Source organism: Anomaloglossus baeobatrachus, chromosome 1 (assembly GCF_048569485.1).
Source record: "Anomaloglossus baeobatrachus isolate aAnoBae1 chromosome 1, aAnoBae1.hap1, whole genome shotgun sequence".
NCBI classification, from domain to species: domain Eukaryota; kingdom Metazoa; phylum Chordata; class Amphibia; order Anura; family Aromobatidae; genus Anomaloglossus; species Anomaloglossus baeobatrachus.
The window spans coordinates 171,397,185-171,419,300 of record NC_134353.1 but is presented as its reverse complement, the minus strand read 5'-3'; the positions used below and the strand labels follow the sequence as shown (position 1 = coordinate 171,419,300).

At 41.6% G+C, this 22,116-nt stretch overlaps 1 protein-coding gene across 2 annotated transcripts in view; it reads left to right on the top strand.

The window, feature by feature from the left end:
- Window positions 1-22,116, top strand: part of GALNT7 (polypeptide N-acetylgalactosaminyltransferase 7) — a 258,190-nt gene that overhangs the window by 213,025 nt on the left and 23,049 nt on the right. For both annotated transcript variants that reach the window (XM_075347204.1, XM_075347203.1), the window contains exons 8-9: window positions 3,612-3,734; window positions 6,934-7,152. In XM_075347204.1, coding sequence (XP_075203319.1) covers window positions 3,612-3,734; window positions 6,934-7,152 — 342 coding nt within the window. The remainder of the gene's footprint in view (window positions 1-3,611; window positions 3,735-6,933; window positions 7,153-22,116) is intronic.

Below are 22,116 nucleotides of genomic sequence, written 5' to 3'. Positions count from 1 at the left end.
AACCACTATAGTTATCCTCCGGTCACTATGACCCACCACCACAATTGTATCTGCAAACATACTCTAGAACTATCAAATAGAGAAAACCTGGTGTCAGGGTTGAATATATTCATTACTGTTATTTGTCAGGGATGAGCATAGCTGTACATACTCTTATTGCTGGGTGGGTTAGTGACTTGTTTTTAAGGCTTTCACTTCTGAGTGTCAGCGAGGCATGGAAAACAACCTTGTAATGGGCTTGCTTGTGTTACTTATCAGTTAAATCCAAGACCGCTTGTAACAAGAAAGTGTCGTGATGCGTGTCATTTATACAAAATGGACAAAACTGCAACACTAAGTAAGACTGCTTCTTTTGCATAGTTTATTGAAGTCGGCTTATAAATTTGTTTGTCAGTAACTGAGCTTTTATGTGAAGATTATAAACAAGATGGGTAAAATTTAGTTTGTAAAAATAAATATTATTTTCCTTTTGTATTCATTAACTATTGATTGATACTAGTTATGATCCGCAGTATTCGGCAGGGGTCGCTAAACAGTTTACAGAGCCGCTATGTTCTGTTCCATATACTGTTTACATCAGCTGTCGCCGGCGTTCATTACTCCGAATGTCGAACTCACACCAATGTTATATTTATAACCTTGTGGAGATACAGTTTACTCAACCTCGGGAGTCCGTTATGACTTCAGACTCACTCAAACATGAGGTTCTATGAGGATTTCATGTTCTGTTGCTTGAGTACAATCTTGCAGTTCTGAGAGCAAGTCTCTTTTCCAATGAAACAATTCTTGGCACTGCTGCTTTTGGGCAGGTTGATTGTCTGCCACCTTGACAAATTCCACCCCTGTTTTGGACTTAGCAACCAAATACTGGACTTCCATGGGATTCCTACTTCACCATGGTTTGATTAAATTGATGTGGTACACCTGGTAGGTCTTCCTTCTCCTTGGTTCGGGGACTTCGCCTAACATCTCGACTACTTCATAGGGACCTTGCCACTTGGCCAGAAATTTGCTTTCTACTGTGGATGCGAGCACCAGTACACGATCTCTCAGGCTGAACTCTCTCACTTTTGCTGGACGATTGTATACCCTTGACTGGGCCTCTTCTGCCAGCAGTAGGTGTTCTCTCACGATGGGCATCACTACAGCAATTCTTTCTTGCATTTGGGCCACATGCTAAATTATACGCTTGTACGGTGTAGTCTCTACTTCCTAGGTCTCTTTCATTGTATCCAAGAGTCCACGGGGGTCTCTGCCATAAAACAGCTGAAACTGGGAAAACCCCGTAGAGGCTGATGGGAAGATAACAGGTACTGTAGTAGACAATCCCAGTCTCAGCTGTCCTTGTCCACAACCTTCTTCAGCATAGCCTTCAACGTTTTATTAAACCGTTCCATTAATCCATCAGTCAGCGGGTGGTATATAGAGGTCCTAAGTCATTTGATATGCAGAGCTTTGCACAATTCCCTCAAGACCTTTGACATGAATGGAGTCCCTTGGTAAGTCAGGATTTCTTTTGGCAGTCCGGTCCAAAAAAGATCTGGACCAGTTCTTTACATATACTCTTAGCAGGTGAATTTCTCGAGGATACTGCCGCCTGGTAGCATAATCCATGACCACTAGGATACACTGATGCCTGTTGGGCTGACTTGACCAGGGGTCCTACTAAAGCCATCAGTATGCGATCAAACTGGACCTTGAGGATGGGTAATGGCACTAAGTGAAACTCGCAATGTGAGTTCAGCATACAAATCCAAATATGGAAACTTCACACAGAGGAATTCTTTCCTCCACACACCGACAGTTAATGAATCCGTGTGCCACCATACCACTCCCTGCAGCCGGGATTTGTGAGCAGCCAGTCCCAGCCATCTCAGCCCTATTAACACTCTCAGTACTATTTATACTGTAGCTAGACTCCAGGCTTACAGCACAGAGGTTATCCACCTCTGAGATACATATCTCCCCTCCATGATGTGTCCAGCTGCCATCATACGCCTATACTACAGATAGATCATCAATATCAAAGTACTGTACAATCCTTTTAATGAAATGGGGAGGGTAAGGAGTATAAAAAAAAAATTCACCAAATAGCCGCAGACTGGTTATCCATGGCATCTTATTCATATCTGGTCTTGACCTTGCCAGAGTAAAACAGTGCTGAAGATAAATGTGTACACCATCCTTGAAAAGTATGATTTTAATCAATATCTCACTGTATACCTGAAAAAAAAAAAAAATTTTGATGACAGAGTTTCATAAAAGCTGTAAATGGTCTCCAACTTGTTCATTCCGTGCCTAGAAGATTTTGGTGCTGTCCTTAAAACTCATGGAGGCCATACAAAATGCTGGATGTAGTAGTTTTTTGGTTTTTTTTTTTTTTTTTTACAAGCAGCACATAATACTTTTTGCAACTACTTTGATTAAAACTGAAGATTTTGTTGTGAAATTTATGGTATTGACCTTTTTCATGTTATGTTAAAGAATGTTCTTTGAAACTCAGTCTTGTCCAAATTTTATACATTTTTCTCGTTCAGTGAGAGCTTGTTTAAAGCCTTGATTCTCAAAAGGGGTGTACTCATTTATGCTGACTACTTACATTATTTAATTTTACTTATTTTGTGTAATTTCTCTGTGAAGTCCGTTTGGTCTAACAGGGGAAAAGTTTGTCCTGTAAAAAAAAGCCTTTTAAGGCCCTGGGCGCACGCTGCGGATTTACCGTGGATTTGCCGCGGATTTGCTGCAGAAAACGTGCCTAACATTGCTGCAGTCATTCCCCAGCAAATCCTATGGGTTTTAAAAAATGCAGTACACACACTGCGTTTTTTTTATACTCGCGGATTTACCCGCGGATTTTCCGCTGCGGAATTAATGAGCATGTCACTTTTCCGCAGGTACCTCCGGTTTTTGCCATAGATAATGGTGAAAATCCGCGGGGACCAACTTGCGGCAAATCCGCACAAAAACTGCGGTAAAACCGCATGCGGTTTTCGTTGCAGTTTTTTACCGCGGGTGCGGGATTCTATAAGAGGGCCGGATTTTCCTTAAAAAAAAGGCACTTTCTAGTGCGCACATAGCCTAAAATCTGAAAGTGTCAGCACAAGTGAAATATACCATAGACATACATGCATGACGTAGATGTGTGCAGTACGATCTCAAATCTGGTCTGTTTTATAAAACTCGCACCATACTTAAGCGTTTTAGACACTTTCTTTGTTTTGTCTGTCAAAAGGGTGTGTCCTCTTTAGAAGGGTTTGACTTACTGACAAATGGGTATGGCCTAACCTGCGAAACTGTGCACCAAAAATTTGGGGTGCAAATTTTTGGCCCAAATAAGCCAACTAATGGGTGGTGGAAACTTAGATTCTGTAAAAAAAAAATCACCAAATCTGCTTAAACCACTGCGACAAATCTGATGAATTGTAAAGCTGTACAGTCTAAATTTGTACTGTCTGAGGATTACAGTATTGGTAAGTGTGTCCAAGAAAAAAATAAATATATATTGTATTCATTTAGGGATGTGTAGATTATGCCTTTACTACTGTAACATATTATTGCAATGCTATGTCCTGATAAGTGGATAATACAGTATGTTGCGTCTTTCATTGTAGATATGGCAGTGTGGAGGAAAGTTATTATTTACACCCTGTTCGCGGGTAGGTCACATTTATCGTCTACATGGGTGGCAAGGAAACCCACCCCCAGTTTATGTGGGATCATCACCAACACTAAAGGTAAATTTAGTTTTATCATATGTTGTTTATCAGTATTGCAAAAATATTATTTAAATGAAACGTAACCTGGAAATTCCAAAAAAAATCAGGAATTACATTGTTATCTCTTTAATTTGCATTAATTGGTCGTATCTGGGTTAAAAAATCTATTTTTTCTTTTTTGGGGATGTATAAAGCAGTAAATTGCGTATCCTGATGTTTACTGGTTTCTGTAGCTCCCATTTGTAATTTATTAAGGGAAAGATGATTTTAAGGAACTTGGCAGGTTGTGGCAGGATAATTGGACATCCTTTTTAATCCATATTTATCTCCTATGAAAGCAGGAGCCAGAGGTAGTTATCCTGCCACAGCTTGTCATTCCAAGGGAGAAGATATCATAGGTAATTGTATAGACTATTGCTTATACTGGCTTAGTATGAAATCCTACAAAAATATCAAACACTCTTGCTGTAGACCATGCACTTAGTGTCATAGCTTTTTCTGGATGTAGGAGGCGTTATATGCCCGTAAAATATTGTGTTCATCTGCACGTTCTGCACTTTGTGCATGTCACTGCTGAGAGCCTAACAAACAAAAAGATATATTACAGGACGCGGCACATAGATGTTGAGATTCAGGATTCTTTACTGGGTGGAGGCAGCGCTCTGGACTTGTTTTTCTTACATTTATTTAGTTAATGGATAACCTTATTTTTTAACATTTTGCAAAATCCATCCAAGTGATGGTATCAGTAACCTGCTGGCAAGTCTACTGGGTCTTGCCATACATTAGGGAAAAAGGTGACCTGCTTTTTCCAGCCTTGATTCTTAACCCCTTCAGCCCCCGGGCACTTTCCGTTTTTGCGTTTTTGTTTTTTGCTCCCCTTCTTCCAAGAGGCGTAACTTTTTTATTTTTCCATCAATCTTGCCATATGAGGGCTTGTTTTTTGCGGGACGAGTTGTACTTTTAAATGAAACCATAAGTTTTACCATATAGTGTACTGGAAAACGGCAAAAAAATTCCAAGTGCGGAAAAATTGCAAAAAAAGTGGGATTGTACAATAGTTTTTGGGATATTTTATTCACCGTGTTCACTATATGGTAAAACTGATGTGTGGGTATGATGCCTCAGGTCGGTGCGAGTTTGTAGACACCAAATATGTATAGGTTTACTTGTATCTAAGGGGTTAAAAAAAATTCACAAGCTTGTCCAAAAAACGTGGCGCACGTTTTGCGCCATTTTCCAAAACCCGTAGCATTCTCATTTTTCAGGATCTGAGGCTCAGTGATGGCTTATTTTTTGCGTCTCGACCTGACGTTCTTAACAGTACCATTTTTGCGCAGATGCTACGTTTTGATCGCCTGTTATTGCGTTTTGCGCAAAATTTGCGGCGACCAAAAAACGTAATTTTGGCGTTTGGAATTTTTTTTGCCGCTACGCCGTTTACTGATCAGATTAATTGATTTTATATTTTGATAGATCGGGCATTTCTGAACGTGGCGATACCAAATATGTGTGTATTTTTTATTTTTTTAACCCTTTAATTTTCAATGGGGTGAAAGGGGGGTGATTTGAACTTTTAGGTTTTTTTATTTTTTTTTACTTTTTTAAAACTTTTTTTTTTTTTACTTTTTTTTTTATTTTACTAGTCCCCCTAGGGGGCTATTGCGATCAGCAATCCGATCGCTCTGCACTATCTGCAGATCTCAGCTACAGAGCTGAGAACTGCAGATTTGCTGCTTCACTTTCAATGCCGGCTGTATTCCGGCATTGAGAGGAAGTGACTCATGTTAGCTACAGGCGTCATCACATGACCCTGTGCTACCATGGCAATAACCGAAAGTCACGTGATCATGTCACGTGACTTCCGGTGGGGGCGGGGTAAGTCACTGTCATGGCGGCGCCCATATACATATCGCTGCCAAGACTTTGGCAGCGAAATGTAAGGGGTTAATGGCCGCGGGTGGAAGCGATTCCACCCGCGGCTAGCAGGCACACATATCAGCTGTTGATAACAGCTGATATGTGCGCGTCTCGCCGCCGCCTGCCGGCGGCAGGGGGCGGGGCTTACCGGCACACGATCCATGACGTATCTAGTACGTCATGGGTCGTTAAGGGGTTAAAATAGCACTCCCATCAAAGTTTTCATGATCTTAATATATTGAAATCATCATATTATTGTATAGCACTGTGTACTTAAAATTGCTCATTTAGCCTTTCTACCCAGTAAATGATTCTATTTTCCCTGCTCTGTTTAGAAATTGGAAGTCTCTTGTCTCTGAATCGATCATTCCACTTTTCAATTCCTGATCCAGCTGCTTGCTTGTTCCCCTGCCATTGACTTTTGCAGTGATGACTCATGGCAGGGAAACGGGACTTTCCGATTCTATATAGAGCTTAGGAGGACTCTGCTAGTCTGTTTTTAACACGTGATATCATAGAACTAATAGAAAACGGAGGAATTAACTGGGTTGGAGGGCAAAATGAGCAATTCCAAAAGCATAGAAGCATAGTAATATAAATATATATGTGTATGATAACTGCTAGATGTTTAGAGGATAAAAACTTTGATGGCGGTGCTTCTTTAATACTAAATATGCAATGCTCAGATCGATGTATTATATTAGGTTACTAGCGTTTTTTCCATGCGTTTTTATCAAGTTTTTGATACTGCAGTTTTTGTCTTTTTATTATGTTTTTTTAAAAAAAGCTGCTGTTTTTAATATTTTCTGGTATTTCTCTCAGACCAAAATTCTATTGATAGTCGTGTGTAAATTACATATCTTTTTTTCCTGCAGCAATAATGCTGCAGATTTTCTGCATCTAATGCAATTTTATGGGTCTAATGCAATTTAATGGGAAAAATCTGTTTATCAAACTGACATGAGAAATTGACACGTTGCGAATTTCAAAAATGCTTTGGAGATCAGTTTATACAGCTTAAAAAGGCACAGTGGGCAGGAGATTTCTATAAGCCCATTCACCTTGCCAGAACTATAAGGAGCTGCGTTATTTTGGGGGGCAGCAAAATTTACAGCTTCAAAAACTCATTATGGGAACTTAACCTTATTGCCCAGTCTCCAGCTGTGAGAGACTACGATTTGCCAGGAATAGAGCAGAATCCAAATTCTATCTGTTGAATGTTTGTGTTTTTGTTCTTTCTCCCAGTAATATTATTTGTACTTTAGCCTCCTTTACAATAAAGTACGTCTTCTTTCAGAACTACGTTAGAGTTGTGGAAGTTTGGTGGGATGAGTACAGAGACTATTTCTATGCTAGTCGTCCTGAAACAAAAGCTCTGGCTTATGGAGACATTAGTGAGCTGAAAAGATTCAGAGAGGACCACAACTGCAAAAGCTTTAAATGGTTTATGGAAGAGATCGCGTATGACATCCCTGCACACTATCCACTGCCACCTAAAAACGTGGATTGGGGAGAGGTGAGTCCAGCATCATTACTTGCACTACACCTGAACATGACAAGAAAGTTGTCCAAAGTATCAGAGACCATCTGGCAATATAATGTATATCGCATAATATTACACTATTATCAGATGTCCCAGAAGCCACACTTAGAACCTATCCACGGGTTTGCTTCATGGGGGTCCTACCGCTAAGCCCTGATTGATCGCAAGGTCATAACATCCCTTATGTATATGGTGTGCCGCTCCATTCCAAGTCTATGGGTGTGAGGGAGATGGCCACGTACAGTGCTCGGCCATCTTAATCTGTCCATGGACTGAACATAGCGGTAGCATCCATGCGCAAGTGCTGCTTCATTCACTTTGAGGACATGTAATTCCCTTCTAAATAATTATTACTATAATAAAATAATAATTTCAAGAAAGTGTTAAATTATTTGATTTCTTGACCTTGCAATATTCTGTTTTTGTATTTTTTTGTTTTTTTCATTCCCTTATTTCAAACCCAATACTGTTTTATTTTTCGGTTCACATAGCCATATTAGGGGTGTATTTTTTGGCTGACCCATTGCGTTTTTGAATGACCTAATCTATTTTGCAGTTACACATCCTGGAAAATAAGGGGGAAAAAAATATTGTTGTGAATTTGATTTAAATACAAGTAAAGTGCTCGTTAACCCCTTCCCGCCATGGCCATTGTTAGTTTTTGCACGTTTGTTTTTTCCTCTCCTTCTTCCAAGACCCATAACTTTTTTCTTTTTTTTAATAGCCACATGAGGGCTTGTTTTTTGCGGGACGAGTTGTACGTTTGAATGTCACAATTTATTTTACCATGTAGTGTACTGGAAAATAAAGAAAAAAATTAGTGTGGTGAAATTGCAAAAAAAAAAAAAGTGCAATTCGACAATTGTGTTTTTGTTTGTTTTTTTTTTTTTATTTACCATGTTCACTATATAGTAAAACTGACTTGGCAGTAGGATTTTCCAGGTCAGTAGGAGTACGTAAATACCCAAAAAAAATAAAATTTCAGAAGTTTGTAAAAATAAATTTTAAAAAGAAAATCCACTTTTAGCACCATTTTCCAAAACAATGGCGTTTTTATTTTTCAGAATCTGGGGCTAAGTGATGGCTTTCTTTTTGTGCACTGAGCTGACTGATTTACTAATACTTTTTTGGGTAGATATAATGGTTTGATCGCCTCTTATTGTATTTTATTGCAATATTGTGGCATAAAAAAAAAAAAACGTAATTCCGACATTTGTATTTATTTTTTGTTTTGTTACACTGTTTATCGATGGTATAAATCTTTTTTATATTTTGATATATTGGACACTTATAACTGCAGCAGTATCATGTACAGTGGAACCTTGCTTAACGAGAACAATCCGTTCTGGGACTGTGCTTGTTAACCAAGTTACTCGTTCAGCAAAGCAAGATTTCCCATAGGAAATCATTGTAATGCAGACAATTCGTTCCACAACTTGTTAAATGTCCCATCCTGGTCCCCTATTCTGTCATTCCACACATGCACAAACGCGCACAAACACATACAAACACACAAGCACGCACGCACACGCACATATTATATGCTCACCTTGCCTTCCGTTCCATCGCCGGTCTCCTGGGACTTGCTGTTCTCTGGTACGGGGCCGGGCTGTGTATCGGGTTACCATAACGACGAGGGAGGAACTTCCACGGCCAGAGTGCTGACGTCAAAGGCAGAGCCGCTTGCCTCTGATTGGCCAGCGCGCTGCCTTTGAGCAGCGGTGACACGAAGTTCCTGCTTCGTCGCTATGGATGCCAATGTACAGCCTGGAGTGGAGCGGAGCGGCGAACTACAGGACCCAGGAGGCCGGCGATGAAACGAAAGGTACACTATATTATATTACATGCTCACCTTACCTTCCGTTCCATTGCAGGCCTCCTGGGTCTTGTAGTTCGCCGCGAGCACGTTGCGATGTACCCGGGAACTACAAGAACCATGAGGCCGGTGGTGGAACGGAAGTTAAGGTGAACATAATACACAATACTATGTGTGTGCGTGTGTGGCGCCCTGGACAAGCCAGGACGTCACAGGTACTGCAACAACACACCCCACACCCCGGCTAGGCACATCGAGGTCAAACAAAAATATTTGTTGCCTCCCTCCAGGGGCTGATGTCCACACCAGGGGGTGGAGCCAGGCGGTTGGCCCCACCCACCGAGGAGTTCACAGTCCTGGAGGCGGGAAAAGGAAGTCAGATGAGTTTTGAGTTTGAGGAGTTGAGAAGTGAAGTGGCAGTGGAGGAGACTGACCGTGTCCGGGTGCGTGGCCCGGGCACTTGACAGCAAGGTTGGCAGACGGTGGTGACCGTCTGCAGGAGGGGCTGATTGACGTGAACCGTGAGGACCGGGGACGGGCGGTGGCCCGCCGGTACCGGATCGGGGAGCGAAGAGAAGCCAGCACCATTCGGCAGGGCTTACGGACCCCAACCAGGCTAGGAGTCGCCGTAAAACCGGTCAAATCCGTTAGCGAAGGGAACCTCCGGGGTTTCCCATTAGTCAAGACCCGATTGAAGGCAACAGCTCAAACCGTGAAGGGAAATACAGTCACCGCCAAGGCTACAGTTCCCAGGGCCAGAGCCTGCGGGCAAAAGGGGCTCCCTCAGCATTCATCCAAGCTGGGGAGCGGGTTACCGGTGGGAAGCCACCAGAACCGAGAACATAACGCAGGTGCAGGGAAAGGCAGTCACCACCAACCTACCGGGAGAAGAACAACCGCAGCCGTCTGTGGGACCCGTCCATCCAGCCGTTTGTTTTACCGGAGACTTTGTATTCATCATTGGCTGAGTGAGTACCCCTGTGCCGTGCGGCACCGCACTGCCCCCGCGACCCTGCACCTCACCAGGCCCCGTAACCCGCCTGCTATCCTTCCCTCACCGGGCCCCGGGACAACCAATCCCCCTACCCACGGAGGGGAAGAACAACATCCAAGCTGCTCCCAGTCATCGCTCCCGGGATCCCCGTCCAGAGCAGCGGTGGTGTCACAACCTCACCACAACAGTGGGTGGTGTCACGAACAATATCCCTAAACCAAACCACCCCCCCCCCCCCTTTCACTCACGGGCGAGGAGCGCCGCTCGAGTCCCCGGGATCCGGCCGAGCGAGCAGCAGCAGCCGGACCCGAGCAGTGGGAGAGCGCAGTGTCCCCTCCACGCCCGCGACACGTGCGTGTGTGTTTTGTGCGTACATTTGTGTGTTTGTGTGGACTGCAAGTGCGGGTCACAATGCGGTGGATGTACGGAACCGGAAGTGTGTGCGGTGAGGATTTTGCTCGTACAGCAAAGCTTTCTCGTAAATCGAGTTACAAATTTACAGAAAGCTTTGCTTGTTAAGCGAAATTCTCGTTAAGTGGGTTACTCGTTAAGCGAGGTTCCACTGTATGTGTACTTTTTTATTTATTTTTAGGTGTTTTATTTAAAACAACAGGGGTGATTTTAAACCTTTTTCGGGGTGGGGGGGGTTCATATTATTAATTTTTTTTTGTTTTTTTTTTTTTACTATTTTTACCAGTAGGGGACTTGAAAAAGCAATTGTCTGATCACTTGTTCCACACATCAGCACACAGCAGTCATCAGCTGACCCCGGGCTGTAATAACAATCCATCAGTGCCCCACGATCATGTCACGGCACGCTGATGGGAGTTGGGAATGGCGCGTCCCTGGCCGGCAAAGCTCAGAGTGCTGTCCTGAAGGCAAACTCAGAATAACCCCTTAAGCAATGAAGAAACCTGGTAGTACTTGCCTACTACTACAGTCACCTGAGCCTACAGATAATGCTGACTTTATGGCGACATGTTACCCATTAGTGACCTAAAATGCTGTCTCTAGTCAAGGGAGGAAGAATCTTGTGAAGGTTTTACATTTCTTAAAGATGTCATGTCTTGAACTTGACTCCATTACTAAAAAATTTTTTCCAACAAATAGCATTTCCAGCAACCGTATAGCACATTTCTATACATAAAATGGAATCTTAAAGTGGTTGTCAACTACATGACAACCCCAGCTTAATCCGTTTGGTGCCCAAATTAAAATAAAAAGTGGATACTCCCCTCCTGCAATGGCGGTGCTGTAACAGTGCCGGCATTGCTGTTCCCGGAGACTGGACCAGCAATGAGTGGCAACCCTTCAGCTGCAGCTCATCCATGTTGCAATGAGCGACTGCTCCTTGGTTGCAGCTGACACATGATATGACAATGTTGTATCAGCATCTGAAGCTGCCGCACGGACATCGCTGCAGAAAGGGAATATCCACTGTTTTTAGTTTAGTTCAAGTCCTGAATTTATTAAGCCGGGCTTGTACAGTACAGTAGTTTACAACCCTTTAATAAGTTTACTATATTTGCACAAGAAAAAAAAAAAGTTCTCTTTTTGTTTTCATATTCTTAGTCATAACTTTTGTTTAATAATTTTTTATGGAGTTGTCTGAGAAGACTTTTTTTTTTTCTGTGAAGCTGTACTTTTTATTGTTAACATTGTGGGGTATATGACTTTCTAATCGTTACCCATTTTATTTTTTTTAAGAAGGTAGAGCAGAAAGCAGGTTTCAAACTCCGCGCCAAAACCACAGAAAATCCAGATGTTTATCAGTAAATCCTTTCTTTATTTATTTTTTCACAGGTCTACGCGTTTCGAGGACACATCCGTCCTCATCATCAGGACAAAGTACAAAGAAAGACTATCTGTACTACTGTACTTTGTCCTGATGATGAGGACGGATGTGTCCTCGAAACGCGTAGACCTGTGAAAAAATAAATAAAGAAAGGATTTACTGATAAACATCTGGATTTTCTGTGGTTTTGGCGCGGAGTTTGAAACCTGCTTTCTGCTCTACCTTCTTGGAATACATCTACACTGCGGGACCGCTGCCTTCCACATTTACTACGTGCCTTCATAGGGGTTGTGACTTGCACAACCCTTCCAGGTGAGTGTACTAACCCACACTTGCCCCCATGTGTCATACCGGGTAAGACCCTATTTTGCGCCTTTCTTTCCACAGTTATCCTTATCATTTTATTTTTTTGTCAAACGGGATTAACAAAAAAAAATTCTCTTAACCCCTTCCTGACATTGTACGAACTAGTGTGTCCTATATTGCGGTACATTCGCACAAACGGATGTATCGGTTAATCCTGGCCATTATGCGAGCAGTGTGATTGCCGCCGGGAGCTCGGCTTAAGTGATAGTGGAGCAATGGCTGTCACAGCCAGGTCAGGTGCCCGCAGCGCCCCTCACTGTTTAATCCTCTAACTAGCCCAATCAATAGAGATTGCAGCACTTAGAAGTTTCACAGTCTCACTCGATCGGGACTCCCACAATATGATCACATAGGCCTGTGTCATGCAGACTAGTGTAATGTATTGCAATGTGTGTATATTGCAATGCACAACGTGTGTATTGCAATGCGTTACACTAATGATCAGACTAATAAAAGGTAAGGTTCCATAAACAGACTAAAAAAAAAAAAAAATAATACATGTACGTGTGTATGTGTATATTATATATATATATAATATATATATATATATATATATATATATATATATATAAAGTTCAGTGTGTGTGTGTGTGTGTGTGTGTGTGTGTGTGTGTGTGTGTGTGTGTGTGTGTGTATGTCCGCTAAAGGAATCCGCACCGTCACATGTACAATCACGAAATTTTGCACAGACACTCCATGTGACTCAGGGAACGTCATAGACTATGTTTGGGTGGGAAAATGTAACCCCGTTCTTTCCAGTTACTCTACAAAAATCCTGCCTCCATTAATCTGAATGAAGCTGGGAGCTCCAGGCTATAAATAGCAACTGTCAGTGGTTGCTATAGGAACAAAATAAACTGTTAGTATACGAAGCTTATGTGTGAGGTAAAAAGAAGTCGGTAGTGAGACGGATAGAGAGAGAAAGAGACAGCCCGGGCAAAGAGACAGCCCTGGAGAGAGAAAGAGACAGTCCTGAAAAGAGACAGCCGGGCAAAGAGACAGCCGGGCAAAGAGACAGAGAGAGAGTCAGACAGATACAGAGATTGAGACAGACTGATGCAAATACAGACAGAGAGATAGAAACAGACAGACAAGGAAAGAGACAGACAGACAGCAACACACAGACAGAGACTGGGAGAGAGACAGAGAGACAGTTACTATCCTGGGCAACGGCCGGGTACCGGCCCCTATAGATGGCACATCTCCCCTGTGTTTGATATGCCCCCCATACAGCTGCCTATGGCCCCTATAGATGGCACATTTCCCCTGTGTTAGATATGCCCCCCATGCTGCTGCCCATTAATAAAATAAAACACACTTTCCTTACCTTCTCAGCGCTGTCCCTCCTCGTGTCTCCCTCCTTGCAGTTGAGCTCCGGCTTCCTCTTCTTCCTGGTTCTTGCTGCCGGTCATGTGATCGGCACGGCTGCGTGATATGCCTTATCACAGACAGCAGCAGCAGGAGACCGGGAGATCAGCGCTGGAGGTAAGTAAAGCCTTTTTATTTTACTATGGGCAGCAGCATGGGGGCCATATCTAACACAGGGGGGGGCATGTGCGATCAAAGGGAGCACAGGCAAATATAATATGCGCTGCTGCCCCAGCCCCTCAGCGCTATGCGATTTCAGCACCACGCTGATGGACAGTGGCCATGCATATTACATGAGCGGGAGCAGGAGATCAAAGGTTGCCGGCCGCAGCTTCACCAGCTCCCAGCACCGCTCCAGAGCGGACCCTGCAGTGTATGTGAGTGTGTGTATATATATATATATGTGTATATATATATATATAGATAGATAGATAGATATTATATATATATATATATATTATATAATATATATATATATATATATATATATATATATATATTATATAATATATATATATAAACACACACACCCGTATATTCGGTTTATAAGCCGCACCCCCTACTTTCCTCCAAAATTTGGGGGAACAAAAGTGCGTCTTATAAAGCGAAAAATACTGTAACTCAGTTAGCGGAAAAATGAAAAGCTATAGCTGTGAGAATATAGCGATGCAAAATCAACTTATCTCTTTTACCGAACAGTGAACCACATAAAGAAAATAATTTCTGAATTGCTGTCTTTTGTTTATTACGCCTCCCAAAAATCAGAATAAAAAGTGTTATCTGCTGCCAAAATTGTACTGAGAAAAGCATAAACTCATCCCACAAAAATCAAGCCCTCACATGACTGTAAGCAGAAAAATGAAAAACTTATAGCTCTTAAACTATGGTTGTGTAAAAACTTTTTTAAAGCATTGTTTTAGTGCGTGATAAAAGGCAAACATAAAAACCCAATATACAGTTAGGTCCAGAAATATTTGGACAGTGACACAATTTTCGCGAGTTGGGCTCTGCATGCCACCACATTGGATTTGAAATGAAACCTCTACAACAGAATTCAAGTGCAGATTGTAACGTTTAATTTGAAGGTTTGAACAAAAATATCTGATAGAAATTGTAGGAATTGTACACATTTCTTTACAAACACTCCTCATTTTAGGAGGTCAAAAGTAATTGGACAAATAAACCAAACCCAAACAAAATATTTTTATTTTCAATATCTTGTTGCAAATCCTTTGGAGGCAATCACTGCCTTAAGTCTGGAACCCATGGACATCACCAAACGCTGGGTTTCCTCCTTCTTAATGCTTTGCCAGGCCTTTACAGCCGCAGCCTTCAGGTCTTGCTTGTTTGTGGGTCTTTCCGCCTTAAGTCTGGATTTGAGCAAGTGAAATGCATGCTCAATTGGGTTAAGATCTGGTGATTGACTTGGCCATTGCAGAATGTTCCACTTTTTTGCACTCATGAACTCCTGGGTAGCTTTGGCTGTATGCTTGGGGTCATTGTCCATCTGTACTATGAAGCGCCGTCCGATCAACTTTGCAGCATTTGGCTGAATCTGGGCTGAAAGTATATCCCAGTACACTTCAGAATTCATCCGGCTACTCTTGTCTGCTGTTATGTCATCAATAAACACAAGTGACCCAGTGCCATTGAAAGCCATGCATGCCCATGCCATCACGTTGCCTCCACCATGTTTTACAGAGGATGTGGTGTGCCTTGGATCATGTGCCGTTCCCTTTCTTCTCCAAACTTTTTTCTTCCCATCATTCTGGTACAGGATGATCTTTGTCTCATCTGTCCATAGAATACTTTTCCAGAACTGAGATGGCTTCATGAGGTGTTTTTCAGCAAATTTAACTCTGGCCTGTCTATTTTGGAATTGATGAATGGTTTGCATCTAGATGTGAACCCTTTGTATTTACTTTCATGGAGTCTTCTCTTTACTGTTGACTTAGAGACAGATACACCTACTTCACTGAGAGTGTTCTGGACTTCAGTTGATGTTGTGAACGGGTTCTTCTTCACCAAAGAAAGTATGCGGCGATCATCCACCACTGTTGTCATCCGTGGACGCCCAGGCCTTTTTGAGTTCCCAAGCTCACCAGTCAATTCCTTTTTTCTCAGAATGTACCCGACTGTTGATTTTGCTACTCCAAGCATGTCTGCTATCTCTCTGATGGATTTTTTCTTTTTTTTCAGCCTCAGGATGTTCTGCTTCACCTCAATTGAGAGTTCCTTAGACCGCATGTTGTCTGGTCACAGCAACAGCTTCCAAATGCAAAACCACACACCTGTAATCAACCCCAGACCTTTTAACTACTTCATTGATTACAGGTTAACGAGGGAGACGCCTTCAGAGTTAATTGCAGCCCTTAGAGTCCCTTGTCCAATTACTTTTGGTCCCTTGAAAAAGAGGAGGCTATGCATTACAGAGCTATGATTCCTAAACCCTTTCTCCGATTTGGATGTGAAAACTTTCATGTTGCAGCTGGGAGTGTGCACTTTCAGCCCATATTATATATATAATTGTATTTCTGAATGTGTTTTTGTAAACAGCTAAAATAACAAAACTTGTGTCTCTGTCCAAATATTTCTGGACCTAACTGTAAATCTGGTATCGCTGTAATCGCAGGAACCCGAGGAATAAAACCATGTTATCACTGACACTGCATGGTGAATGGCATAAAAAGTGTGTGTGTGTGTGGGTGGGTGTGTATATATATATATATATATATATATATATATATATATAGATATAGATATATAATATAATATAATAATCTTGACCTACTGTTGATTTTGTTTATTATGCCTCCCAAAGATTGCAGTAAGGCTCAAACGCTTACATTGGGGTTTCCATGTAAATCTCTGAAAAACCTGATTCACATGTAACCCCCGACAGCACACTCACTATAATGAGGCAGAGGGAGTCATTTTGGACTCTCTCTGGCCTATAAGCCAGTGGTGTCTAGTCTTTTTAAAGCATTCATAAGGCTATGTGCCCACGTTGCGTCGAAGTAGTTAGAGTTCTAAATGCATCCTCTGGCAGAAATGGTATTTGCCAAAGTTGCTTTTGACCACAAAAACGCTATAAATACTCTTGCGTTTTTCCCGCGTTGTAGCCGCGTTTTTACCAGGATTTACATGCTTTTTCATTGCTTTAAGTCAGATGCGTTTTGATGACCAATACACTGCTAAATAAAGTTTTAACATTCAAACCCTATGAAAAAATGGAAAAAAAATGATATCAAATATCAAGATTAAAATCATAAACAAAAAAGCTGATTTTATTAAAATGATAAATGTTAATATTTATGCATAAAATAACGTTAAATTAATGTTTTTTAGAATTTTAATTGTCAGACTATGTGTGTGTGTAAAGGGACATATCATGCCTTTAATATAATGTCAAAAACGCATGCAATTAAATTGTCAAAAACTCTTGTTTTCTGCATCGAAAAAGCATGTTAAACTCTAGGATTTTGATGTAGAATGCGTTTGGCATCTTCTCATTGACTCTAATGTTATCAAAACGCTGGCAAAAACAATTGACATGTTGCTTCTTTAAACGCTGAGTTTTTACCCAAAATTATGCCAATTAAACGCAGCGTTTAGAACAGCATAGTGTGCACAAGAAATCCCTATTTCTCATTGACTTTGCTTGGAAATCAAAATGCATGCATTTTGACATTAAAACGCTGCAGTTAAAAACGCTGCGGAAGCGCATGTAAAAACGCAACGTGGGCACATAGCCTAAAAGCGCGGTTGACCACAGTTTTGTGCACATCTGAAAAGACGGAGACCACTGAACAAAGGCCAGTCGGAGTCCAGAGTAAAGGGTGCTTTACACGCCGCGACATCGCTAGCGGTTGCACCCGCCCCTGTCGTTGTAACGATATGTGGTGATCGCTGCCACGAACATTATCGCTACGGCAGTGTCTCTTGCACATACCTGTGCAGTGACGTCGCTGTGACGGACAAACAATCCCTCCTTTAAGGGGGAGGTGCGTTCGACGTCACAGCGACGTCACTGCGACATCACGAAGCGGCTTCCCAATAGAAGCAGAGGGGCGGAGATGAGCGGCCGGAACATGCCGCTCACCTGCTTCCTTCTGCATTGCCGGTGGAGGCAGGTAAGGAGATGTTCGTCGTTCCTGCGGCGTCACACACAGCGATGTGTGCTGCTGCAGGACCGACAAATTACATCGTACCGGCAGCAGCAGCAGCAATATTAAGGAAATGAGCGACGTGTCAACGAGCAACGATTTTTCACGTTTTTGTGCTCGTTGACGGTCACTCATTTGTGTTACACGCTGCGATGTCGGTAACTGCGCCAGATGTGCGTTACCAGCGACGTGACCCCGACGATATTTCGTTACCGATATCACAGCATGTAAAGCCCCCTTTACTCCCTCCCTCGGCGCTTTCATCTGAATGACATCATTTGGAAATTTATTTGTAAACCCCAAAGTAAGTGTTCAGCATATAGTGCACAGGATAAATATAATCCAAAATGTCATGCAAAATGTTCCCACTAAAAGCTTCAACTCATTCCACACAAAAAACAAGCCTCCACTCAGGGCCGTCATCTGTTAATGGAAATATAGGTGGCTTCCATGGTACCGGTAACAAAAAAGTTCTGAAAAATCTCCGGCTTCCCCCAAAAAGAAATCCTGCAGAATCTGCACTCCGAAACTCAAATGCCCCCCTCCCTTCTGAGCCCAACAATGTGTCTAAACCACATATAGCCGTCACATGTTTGGCATTTATGTAGTGAGGAGAGCCCGCTTAATTTACCAGGTGCGTGTCTCCAGAAACATGAGCTAGGCACAATCTATGGGCACTACAATGTGCAGGCACTACAATGGCAGATTTCCAGAAACAAGCCGCAATATATGTTGCTGAGTGAAAATTGTAAGACACCCATGGAGTCAAAATAGTCACTACACCAATTTAATAAATTCACAGACTAGTGTCCTTTCCAAAATATGGTCAAATTTGACTTGATACCCTTAAGCCATTCCATCATAATCTGCGCAATAATATGGTGCTCTTTTCCTTTTGAACTTTGCACTGTGCTTCAAAAATCGTGTTCAACCACACATGGGCTATTCGTGTTCTCAGGAGAAATTGCATAGCAAATTATTCTATTTGTTTTCTCCTATTACCCCTTTCAAAATTTTAAAACTTTGGGTAAAAGCTAAATTTTATTGGAAAAAATGAGAAATTTTCATTTATTCCGTTCAATGTTATGGAATTCTGTGAATCGCCTGAGGGTCAAAAATGCTCACTACAGCCCTAGATAAATTCCTCGAGGGGTGTAGTTTCCAAAATGGCTGTTTTGCTATGTCAGGGGCTCTTCAAATGTGACATGGCATCTGTAATCTACTCCAGCCAATATGGCGCTCCAAAATTCAATAGCGCTATGTAGTTTTCCACCACATATGGGGAATCCGTGTTTGCAGGAGAAATTGCACAACAAATTGTACTGTCCATTTTCTCCTGTTACCATTTTTGGATATTTTTTTTTTTTACGCAAATGTAAATATTTGGCACAAAAGCAACATGTTTTTGGGAAAAATGTATTTTTTTTCCATTTCAATTGGCTCAATGTTAAGATTCTGCAAAGCCCCTGTGGATTCAAGGTGCTCACCACACCTCTAAATACATTCATTGAAGGGTGTAGTTTCCAAAATTAGGTCACTTGTGGGGGGTTTTCTCTGTTATAGATATCAGGGGCTGCGGCAAAAGCGGCATGGCATCCACTATCTATTTCAGCCATTTAGTGTTCCAAAAGTGGAATGGTGCTTCTTCCCTTCTGTTCGCCCAAGCAGTAGTTTTCTATGACATATGGAGTATTGGTGTACTCAGGAGAAATTTCACAATTGTGTGGTCCATTTTCTCCTGTTACCGTTATGAACATTCAAAATTTAAGGCTAAAACATTATTTTTGTCAGAAAAAGTAAAATTTTCATTTTTTCTTCCACATTGCATTAATTTCTGTGAAGCACATAAAGGGTTAATAAATTTTTTGAATGTGGTTTTTAGCACGTTTAGGGGTGCAGTTTGCGAGTATTTTCTGCTCTTCAAAGTCATTTCAAATGTGATGTGGTCCCTATAAAAAAAAAAAAAAAAAAAAAATGTTGGACAAATGAGAAATTACTGATTAATCTTTATCCCTTCTAACTTCCTAACAAAACAAAAAAAATGACGTTTCAACAATAGTGCTGATGTAAAGTAGACATTGTGGGAATGTTATTTATTAACTATTTTGTGAGACATAGCTCTCTGGTTTAAGAGCACAAAATGGAAAATTGTTACCAAAATTCTGATATTTTCACAAATTAAACGTAAAAAATGTAATCTTGAATTTACTACTAACGTGAAATACAATGTGTCACGAAAAAAACATTTTCCAAATCGCCGGGATGCTTTGAATCGTCCCAGAGTTATTACCACGTAGAGTGACACTGGTTAGAATTGTAAAATTTGGCATCCTCAAGAAGGTGGAAACAGGCTCAGTAGTAAGGGGTTAAACTCACTAACCCCATTTTCTTTTTTTTTTCGTCCCTATTTTTGTGGTGACAATGAGGAGTAGTACTTATTGGTACAACTTTGTATTACTTTTTAATCACGCTTTAATTTAATTTATTTTTTTCATACTTCATTACCTATATACTGTAGATAGATCTAGACACACACACAAGGTAAAAAATGTTGGTACCCCTCGTTTAATGAAAGAAAAACCCACAATGGTCACAGAAATAGCTTGAATCTGACAAAAGTAGTAATAAATACAAAAAATCTATGAAAATGAACAAATGAAAGTTAGACATTGCTTCTCAACCATTCTTCCACAGAATTTTTAAAAAAATAAAACTAAGAAACAGGCTTGGACAGAAATGATGGTACCCCTGAAAATAATGACAAAAGGGACATGTTAAATAAAGGTGTGTCTATTAATTAGCATGTGATTAATTAATGTAGGTGTCTACAATCTTGTAATCAGTCAGTGGGCCTGTATATAGGTCTACAGATACTCACTGTACTGTTTGGTGAAAAGGGGGTTTACCACACTCAACATGGACCAGAGGAAGCAAAGGAAAGAGTTGTCTCAGGAGGTTAGAAAGAAAATTATAGACAAGCATGTTAGAGGTAAAGGTTATTAAAGGTTATAAGACCATCTCTAAGAAGCTTGATGTTCCTGTGACTACAGTTGCACATAATATTCAGAAATTTAACATTCATTGGACTGTAGCCAACCTCCCTGGACGTGGCCGCAGGAGGAAAATTGATGACAAATCAAAGAGACAGATAATACGAATGGTAACAAAAGAGCCCAGAAAAACTTCTAAAGAGATTAACGGTGAACTTCAAGCTCAAGGAACATCAATGTTATATCGCACCATTCGTCGTTGTTTGAGCCAAAGTGAACTTCATGGGAGACGACCAAGGAGGATACCACTGTTGAAAAAAAAAACCAAAAAAAAGCCAGACTGGAATTTAACAAACTACATGTTGACAAGCCATAAAGCTTCTGTGAGAATGTCTTATGGACAGATGAGACAAAAATGGAACTTTTTGGCAAGGCACATCAGCTCTATGTTCACAGACGAAAAAATGAAGCGTATCAAGAAAAGAACACTGTCCCTAATGTGAAACATGGAGGAGGCTCTGTTATCTTCTGGGGCTGCTTTGCTGCATCTGGCACAGGGTGTCTTGAATCTGTGCAGGGTACATTGAAATCTCAAGAATATCAAGGGTTTCTAGAGAGAAATGTGCTACCCAGTGTCAGAAAGCTTGGTCTCCATCGCAGTCATGGGCCATGCAACAGGATAATAACCCAGAACACACAGCTAAAATCACCCAAGAATGGCTAAGAGGAAAACATTGGACTATTGTGAAGTGGCCTTCTATGAGCCCTGACCTAAATCCTATTGAGCATCTTTGGAAAGAGCTGAAACATGCCATCTGGAAAAGCCAACCTTCAAACACGAGACAACTGGAGCAGTTTGCTCTTGAGGAGTGGCCAAAATACCTGTTGAGAGATGCAGAAGTCTCATTCACAGTTACAGGAATCGTTTGATTGCAGTGATTGCCTCAAAAGGTTGTGCAACCAAATATTAGAGTTGTCCGACAAACTCAAATTTTTTTGTTGCTAATCTGTGCTGTATTGTCATCTTAAACACCCCTACACTCTTTTTTTTCTAACTTGTTTCTGTTGAATTATCCCTTTATTCTCTGCAGACACTTTATTTACCTGCAGCTCAACCAAACATGAAATCTTCCTATGCCAAACTTGATAGTCAGAGCTGGCACAGCCCGGCCTCAGGGCCCAGCCCTGCCCTCTGCCCACCTGCTGCACACTCATTTGCTGTCAGTATTCTGCCCAGCACTGACCTCTCATCACTACAGAATTGGAAATAACAGCCCCACACAGGGCTCTGCATCCCACCACACAGGGCTCTGCATCCCACCACACAAGGCTCTGCATCCCACCACACAGGGCTCTGCATCCCACCACATAGAGCTCTGCATCCCACCACACAGGGCTCTGCATCCCACCACACAGGGCTCTGCGTCCCACCACACAGGGCT